At 35.9% G+C, this 9,507-nt stretch overlaps 1 protein-coding gene across 2 annotated transcripts in view; it reads right to left on the reverse strand.

Annotated features, from left to right (window-relative positions):
• Positions 1 to 4,763: 4,763 nt before the first annotated feature.
• The window catches only part of LOC106880373 (dopamine receptor 3), a 20,979-nt gene continuing 16,235 nt past the window's right edge, over positions 4,764 to 9,507 (reverse strand). For both annotated transcript variants that reach the window (XM_014930272.2, XM_014930263.2), the window contains exon 3: positions 4,764 to 5,569. In XM_014930272.2, the coding sequence (XP_014785758.1) occupies positions 4,907 to 5,569 (663 nt within the window). In that variant the 3' untranslated portion in view covers positions 4,764 to 4,906. The remainder of the gene's footprint in view (positions 5,570 to 9,507) is intronic.

Consider the following 9,507-nt stretch of genomic DNA (forward strand, 5'->3'; position numbering starts at 1 on the left):
TAGGCTGGAACAGCTTCTCTGACTTGTGGGACTCGCACTTGCATGAAAACAATTTTTGAACGAAAGTTCTACTTCTCTGGCCAGTGGCTTAATCTGTTTTCAACCTGAAATAATTACATCATAAAAGAGTCATGAAAGCCATTTAAAATACACATATACCATTCTATTGACTTTGTTTTCTTTTCTTTTCGTGATAATATATTTTATAATATAATGTGTGAAATAATTTCATAGTAAATCTATTACTGAACTATTAACGCAAATTACATTGCAACTGTTGAATTTCAGATGCTTTCCATTTTTTATTCACCTTAGGAAAATTTACATTCTTTGTTCCTTCTTTTTTTTTTCTAAAAAAAAAAAAAAAGGTAGTAAAGTACGAAACAGTTTTGTATTTCTTTATTACATTCTTCTGGACTGTTCGAAGCGGTTAATGACTTCTGTATGCCAATTTCATATATAAAGTAATTATTTTGTGATGCCTTTGGTGGATTTCCTGGAAAATAGACTGCTAAATAGAGTACATCTTAGGTATATAAAACTACGAATACATTCCATTGTTCACCTTTATTTATTTGCGTGGGTGATACTTTTCTTCTGAATTTGTTTTCTGTATAATTATAGAAACATCTAAAACACGTGCCAAAAAATATCGACAAATTACAAGTGAAACAGCTAATCTCAGAGAACTACTAAAATCAAACCAGTGCAACACAAACGGGGTGTATACTCGGCTGTATCTAGATGTTTAAGTAATTTTCTTAACAATCACACAGTTCCGGGTTCCATCTCACTATGATGCAGCGATTCAGGTTGGACAAGTTTCTGCTACACTAGCTCGATTGATAAATACTTCGTGAATTGAAAGTGGCAGAAGGCGTATATATGTGAGCGAGCGAAGAAGACAGTGAACACTTGTGTGTATGTATGTGTATGTATATCTTTTCGCATATGGACATCGGTGAAAGATGTAAACCGAAAATTGGTGCTTTAAAAAGAAACCTACTGATATATTTATTCTACACCAAACAAAATACACTCCCTTCTTATTATCGTCCCCAGAAAAGAAATGAGTCTTCGAGTGGTCATTTCAAAAGTTACAAGCAACGATTATACTAGTACCAAATTTTTGCACAAGGCCAGCAATTTCGGGAACCGGTCTATTACACTGGGGTCTATAACACCGATCCCAGTGTTCAACTGGTACTTATTTCACTGACGTCGAAAGAACGAAAGGCTAAGTCGAACTCCGGTGGAATTTGAACTCAGAAAGTAAAGGCGTACGAAATGCCGCTAAGCGTTTTGCCCGGCGTGCAAACGATTCTGCTAGATTGCCGTCTTCATAACCAACGATGATATTTTTTTCTACTCTACGCACAAAGCCCGAAATTTTTGGGGAGGGGGCCAGTCGATTAGATCGACTCCAGTATGCAACTGGAACTTAATATACCGACCACGAAAGGATGAAAGGCAAAGTCAACCTCGGTGGAATTTGATCTAAGAACGTAAAGACAGACGAAATACCAGTCAGCAGCATTTCACCCAGCGTGCTAACGTTTCTGTCAGCTCGCCACCCTGTAACCAACAATGATATTGCCACCAAAATAGGATATGAAGTCAAATAAAAGCAAACACCTAAACAAAGAAATGACAGAAAACAAGGAAAAGGAAATCTATTTTATTGCATAATTGGCATCAAAATCATAAACCACAACACCATATACTCTATTATATTTTATCAAAATCCAGTGTCCTTTCCAATTTATAACGCATCTCCCAAACATCACAGTATCATACAAACCTGATTCAAAATATTCGCGACGATTTTACTAATAATCTCATTAGCAATATGAACTATTGAAAATTAGAAAAATGGTTAAACATAGAGCCTTAAATTTAATACTAGATCTGCTCGGACTTTACTTCTGAATTAGATAATGTCTTGAGAAAAAAAAAATAGATCTATCACTGCTAATATAACGGATGGAACCAGGCGGCGAGCTAGCTGAATCGTTACAACGCCGGGCAAAATGCTTAGCGGTATCCCGTCCGTTGATTTGCCTTTCACTTTTTCGGAGTCGATAAAATATGTACAAGAGTTGAGTGCTGGGTCAATGCAATCGACTTAATACCTGCCACCTCCAAAATGTCTGGCCTTGTGCCAAAATTTGAAATCAGTATTGGTACTAGACAAGGCGGCGAGCTGGCATGCTGGAGACAATGCTTTGCAGCAGTTCGTCCGTCTTTACATTCTGAGTTCAAATGCCGCCGAGGTCGACTTTGCCTTTCATCCTTCCGAGGCCGTTAAAATAAGTATCAGCTAAGCTCTGGAGGTCAGTTAAACTTGCTGGCCTTGTGCCAAGATTTGAAACCAATATCTTATCATGTATTCGAAAGATTTCTCCCCATTACTTTTCCGGTGGATTCAAAGAAAATATAGACGAAAAGAAAAATAATTTTAATATTACATGTTTGTTGTCAGATGTTAGAGTTTGTGGCGAACGAAAATCGCTGTTCTATGAATAAATAATGTCTTCGCTTAGAAAAGAAACATCATAAAACTGGTTCTAAATTTTATAACGGTGAATAGAAGTTTACTTATTTTTAGTAAATGAGAGAGACATAAAGAACAAAAAGATCGCAACTGAAATGTAATCGGAGAAAAGAACAGAAGTATTTGAGTAAGAAAATTGGCATTTGATAGCAGACGTTTTCAGTTATAAATTATTTTTAAATATCAGTAAATGCAAATATATGACCATATGTGAATAAATATACGAACGTAAGAGATCTCTATTACTATTCCTTATATTTATGCATGTGAGAAGAAATAATAATAATAATAATAATAATAATAATAATAATAATAAATAGAAATTAAACTAACAAAAATATTCTTTGTATTTTCGTACTTTTGTTTATGTTATTTTATAACTGCATACATATTACAAATGTACACACTGGCGTACACACTGCATACAAATTAAACATGTACACACGCACTTGGAATGCGCTTGTTATATATATATTATATATATATATATATATACACACACACACAATATATATATATATATATATATATATATATATATATACCTTACAGTGTTCAGAGCATGAACGAGAGCACACACACACACACACACTGGTATATATTTTCATTTATGCTTTGCGTTCCAACTAAACATTAAACAACATGACATTTCTTTCTTCATTCTCTCTCTCTCTCTCTCTCTCTCTCTCTTTTTTTTCTCTACTTCCTTCACACTTCTCCGTTTCTCTCTGTATATCCACCCTTAGTAAATGTCACCAGAAAACTGCTGTTGAAACATTAACATTTTTACGTGAGTGTTATGAATTCACAACTTTCGGGCTTCGTCAATATAAATGAAAAATAAATCATACGAATAACAACAAAACGACAGACAACAATTATGAAGTCTATTTACAACTGTGGACAATCATTCAGAAGTTCTTCAGGAGTAGATATCTTCGTCTTTGGTTCTCATAAAAATTGTGTGGTAAGAAGTTTGTTTCCTCACCGCACAGTTCCGGGTTCAGTCCCACAGCACGGCACCTTGGGTTCGTGTCTTCTACGCTAGCTTCGGGCCGACCAAAGCCTTGTGAGCAGATTTGGTAGAGAGAAACTGAAAGACAATCGTATATCTATGTGTGTGTGTGTGTGTGTGTTTCTGTGTGTCCGTGTCCCACAGCCGCTTGACAGCCAGTTTTGGTTTTGTTTACGTACCCATGACATAGCGGTACGGCGTGAAATACCGATAGAATAAGAACCAGGCTTCAAATTTGGTGGAAGTGTATAAGTATAGTCCTATAATACATGAAGTGTTGAAACAGCTGTATTCTTAGAACGTCGAACAAAATGCTTTGTCTTTATTGAGTAACAGCATTTTCAAATCCTATCGAAGCCCTTTTTATCGTCCATATTATTGGAATCAATAAATAAAGTTTCCTGCCAAGTACTGGAGTCAATTTAAATATAAAGCTTCCCAGAATCGAACAGAATTATATTAGAAAAATAAGAAACCAATCATTTACTGGTGCTTTATTTTATCGATCCATAAACGATGAAAGGCCAATAAACTTCGGCAGAATCTGAACGCAGAGTGCAAAAGGACACATCACGACTCAACATTTTACTACTTTAAGCCAGACTCCCGTTCCAATGCCAAACTTCAGTCATGACGAAGTAATCATTAATTTACATTAAATAAGGCGGCGAACTGGCAGATTCGTTAGGACGCCGGGCGAAATGCTTAGCGATATTTCGTCTACCACTACGTTCTGAGTTTAATTTCCGCCGAGGTCGATTTTACCTTTCATCCTTTCAAGGTCGATTAAATAACTATCAGTTACGCACTAGGGTCGGTGTAATCGACTTAATCCTTTTCCCCCACAAAATATGAAGCCTTGTGCTTCCAGTAGAAAGAATTACTTTAACTATTATTATTTTTAGATTCATATTCTGAAGACCATGCATCTTTTAATTTTTATTTGTTTCAGTCATTAGGCTGCCACCTCTGCGTTTGAATGGCATTCATTTTATCGGGACCCTAAATGAGTGAAAGCTGAGGTTGACTTGGACATGATTTGAACTCCGAACGTAAAAATCCGGAAGAAATACTGCGATGCATTTTTTTCTTTTTTCTTTTGCTCGACGTGATAATGATTCTGCTAGATCACCACCTTCATTTCTTCGGCAAAAATAACAGTAATAATAATAACAACAATAACAGTAATTTTCAAATAAATAGGTTTTATTTTTTTACAATTTGTCCTAATTTCCACTTTGCGTCTCCATATGCAATCATTGAAGTGTAACTGTTTACCGTACCTTTAAAAAAGCTTCCTTTAAATAATGCTTTTTCTTTTTTTTTTTACTTTTCCTTCAGTTGTCACTGAAGTCTATAGGCATAGTCTTTTGTGTTTCTGATTTTTCACTACTTCTCGTTATTTTCAGAACCATTTCATTGATTTGTTTTGTAACTGCATTCCTAATATCACGATCGATAAACCAAAATGTTGGAATTATTCCGGCGCTGCATAAAGACAAATAGGAAAATATTTCTATAATCGCCCATAGTATATTACTCTTGTTTTCAACTGAAGTCCTCATCAGATGCAAATGAAAGCATTTGAGAATAAATACAGTTGATGCAAATATGCAGTTTGCAATTATACCTGCAATTAATGAGCTACGAATCAGCTGACGGTCGGCGTTCGTAAGCAGACGATACGACATTAAACCGCGGGATTGGAGTAAGCAGACGATCACAATCGTCGTACTGGTGGTTGTCATTAAGCTCAACACAAAAGTAAGCCACTGGAAACCTAAGTTGGTCTCTTGATTAAGAGTGAAGTCACATTCGTAATATATTTGATTGGAGTTATTGTAAAAACCAAGGAAATATATCGGCATCACGGTAATAACTGTTCCTAACCATGGTATGTATAGCAGAAGACTAGAACCAAAGTTATTCACTCTTTGTAAGTAACGGTATGGATTGGTCGCCTGAAGAACTCGGTCGATGCTGATCGCAAACATATGTAACTGAAAATAGAATGAAAACAAGAATACGTCGTAAAGATCAAAGAATTAAATTAAATGCTTTCTTCCGATTTAAATTTATTTCAACAGAAAGTACAAGACTATCGATATGATAAATTATACATTAGTGCAATATTCAATACGAAATAAGTATTATGTATTCATATATGCATATTTCTTTCGCCATTCTTTCCAAATTCCTCAACAAAGAAATACAGTCGGACTATGACTAAAGACAAAAGCCACTTTCGAGGCAATTTTGACATCGGTGAACTAACAGACTTTATATGCTAAACTCTTTGCATATATTCCTTTTTCCATATTTGGAGTGAATCTGCCGTTCCAGCCGCTATTCCTTTTCCACACACACACACACACACATATATATATATGCATGCACAATCGCGCGGACACACATATATATGCGCACTCGCACGTACACACACATGCAATTGCGCTCATTTACATACGGATTGATATATCAAAATGCTTATGACTTATCGTGGGATATATTGTCATGGATATAAATCTGAATATAACTGATCTTTATTCATTCGGCCTACTTTGTGAGATATCAGTTCAACCACCGTCTATCTGTTTTTTTTTTATTAATCCACCTTTCCAGCTATTCATGTATCTTTCCTTCCATCAGCTAATATAATATCTACAGAAAAAAAAAAGATATATCCAAATATATATAACAAATTATCTACATATGAAGAGTATACGCCGACATTTAGAAGCAAAATAGTCGTGGGCTTTATCTGTTGTACATCCGTCTGTGCTTCATTACTCAAATTTGATCTCCGATCCTTTGCTCATGCTGAATGGCTATCTTCTGCTAGTGACTTTCTAATTAACGACACAAAATAAACTACATCTCCAACATTCTTACGTAAAATGTTACTGTAATTTGGATTATTTAATTTTCATACAAACTTATGTGAGAATTGTAAAGAGACATATATATGAAATGCAATGTAGCTTGCATTAAATATATACGTAGCCACTTGTAAAATTGCCTGAAGTATGAAGGTCAAAGAGAAAATAGAATAAAATGTAGGAGATAAACAACAATAGACACAGAAAAAGGAGAATTCTGTACGAGATTGAAACAGGTTATTTAGAAAGGAATTCCTTGGAAATTCATGTCTGAAGATGGCCATGGTTGCATGCTGAGAACAATGAAGGTGTTTATCAGTTTCCACGATATGTCTATCCTCTGTTAAATATATCTGGAAATTCTGAATTCCGAATTCATTGGTAAATTTGACCCACGGCAGTACTTTCGGTACCTTGGCACAAAAAGCCAGTGGAAGGGTTTTAATGTTATTTTAACATTTAAATATTCTATATTGTTGAAGGCACAGGTCTAGTGGTTAGGGTGTTGTGGTACATTGTGTTTTTGAACAAAACACTTCATTTCTCGTTCCTCTGCGCGGGGTACACCGGGGCACGTACATTTGTGCAGGTCTTTCGGCAGGTCTTCTTTTGTGCAGGTCTTTCTTTTTGTCATTGAGGTGGTTCTCAGGTGTGTTAAAAATAATAGGTAAAGACGTTTTTGGATAAATCTCATAAGTTCGTGCTATCGCAATGCTTAAAACTACAAAAAACAAGTTGCTTACTCTTTCTTGACAAACGTGCTATTTTCAGGATATTGACGACAAAATGTGCGATCACGCACAAAATGACAGCTTCCTAATCTTGTTTTCTGACCGTGTGAAAATGATCAAACTTTAAACCGCTATAACTTTTTAAACACATTTTTCTGGAAAAAGTGAAATAACTGCAGCAATTCAGCTTGGAAAAGTATATCAATGTTCCAAATTTAAAAATTTTCGAAATGCTGGCAACCAACCCCAAAGGATCCACAATATTTTATGAGGATGCATGGCCTAGTGGTTAGGATGTTGCACTCACAATTGCGAGATCGTGGTTTCAATTCCTAGACGAGGCAGTGCATTGTTTTCTTGAGCAAAACACCTCATCTCATGTTGTTCTGCCGTCACTTCGACACCTGATGTGTGGTACACTGTGCACCTGTCTAGGCAACGTCGATTTGATGGAGGGAGTGAAGTAATGGATAGCACATACCTTTGATCACTATAAGCAAATCATTTGTGTAGGTCGTTCGGAAAAAGTTGAACGCTCATACATTCTCTTCGAAGGGAGAGTCCGCTATAAAAATAGCAATTTATCTTGGTCACTCATCGTCCATCTCCCCAAACTCATAATCATACCTGAAAGTTACGTCTTAAAATGTAAAACATATAACACAGGTCATTTACATAATAGTATATAGCTGAAGGCCATTCCATCAATAATTAATGGACTATCGAGTATATAGGAGTTGATATACGAATATATTGATGGCTTTCGTTATTTGAAATGAATTAATCGACAGAAATGACCCTTGCCGTATTAAATGTTGTTAAGTGTTAGCTGAACATTATTTTATTGCACAAGCAAAGGAGACTACTTCGAATGTTTAAAGCCAATAATCACTGTTTGTAATATAAACGGTTAATGTGATTGGCCAGGTCTTTGCAGCATGAGTTCAAATCTTGCCGAAGTCAACTTTGCTTTTTTTTTATTTCTGATGTCGATAAACTAAAAGACTAGTGTGATTTAATCGACTACATTTTCCCCTCAAATTTCTGCTCGTGACTATACAAGAAATTATTGTTAGCAAACACAACAGAAAGCGTCCTCCTGTTTATATTGAAATGTTTGATGTATTTCTATTGGGAAGTGGTTATTTATAAAATTACAAGAAAGATTATACTGTATAATAATTCATTTTCTAAGCTTGTGGGGTTTTTTTGCATTAATAGCAGCATTAGTAGTAGTAGTAGTAATAGTAGTAGTTGCTGTTATTGTTGTTTAGTTGCTGGCTGAACCGTAAGCAGTAGGAGTAACACGATGTATGTACACATGTCTGAGTCGAAGATAACATTCAGATAAGTTTTTGACACCAGGTCAAAGAGTACAAATTTATCAAACTACACCGCGCAGCGTTCTGTTATGAGATGTTTGGCCTCCTCAAGCTTTGACTGAGTGAGAGTGGTGGTGGTGGTGGTGGGGGGGGTGATGAGGTTGTAGAGTGAAAAAGAGAAAAGGAGAGTGGGGGTAGAAAGAACTGATCGTTCACGCGTGAAGTTAACATTCAAGAAATTTATGATTCCTTTTTCTGATGAAGGCCGGTAGAAGAAGAGAACTGGCGAAGAGTATAAAGAGAATAAAGAAGACGTTATTAGAAGAGAGGCGGTAGAGACAGAAGGGGAATGTGTGTTAGAGAGACTGAAGAAAAAGTTGAAGATGTAACCTTGGTTTCTAATAGTCACACACACACGCAAACACATTCCACGCTCACTTATATATGCTGTGGAAGAATTTCTATAGCACACGTCATCACTGTCGTATGTGTGCCGTTAATTGCGACAAGGTGAATTTGAATATCATGTTATAAACAAGTAATGTATTAATTATTTCTCTTACTTGTGTCAGTCACTGGACTGTAGTCATCCTCGAGCACCACTTTGAAAGGTTTAGTCGAATAAATCGACTCCGGTAAGTTTCTTTTTTTTTTTAAAGTCTGGTACCTATTCTATTAATCCTTCTTTACCGAACCACTCAGTTACGGGGATGTAAACAAACCAACACCAGTTGTCAAGCAGTCGTTGGGGACAAACACGTACACAAACACACAAATACACACGCACACAGCCACATAACGACACACATGCTTTGCTTGAACTGTTCTTTTCTTTCTCTTTCGACTTTGTCCTTTTTCCTTTCTCTCATGAAAGGTCATGCTCGAAATGTCACACCTTTTTTTCCATCATAAACTTTATCTGAGCGTCAATCTAATACATTCATTGTGTATGCCCCTTTCACATTTGTTCTTTTCCTGTTTTCGTTTTCTATTTGCCTATATATAT

This window comes from Octopus bimaculoides, chromosome 13, assembly GCF_001194135.2.
Source record: "Octopus bimaculoides isolate UCB-OBI-ISO-001 chromosome 13, ASM119413v2, whole genome shotgun sequence".
NCBI lineage: Eukaryota > Metazoa > Mollusca > Cephalopoda > Octopoda > Octopodidae > Octopus > Octopus bimaculoides.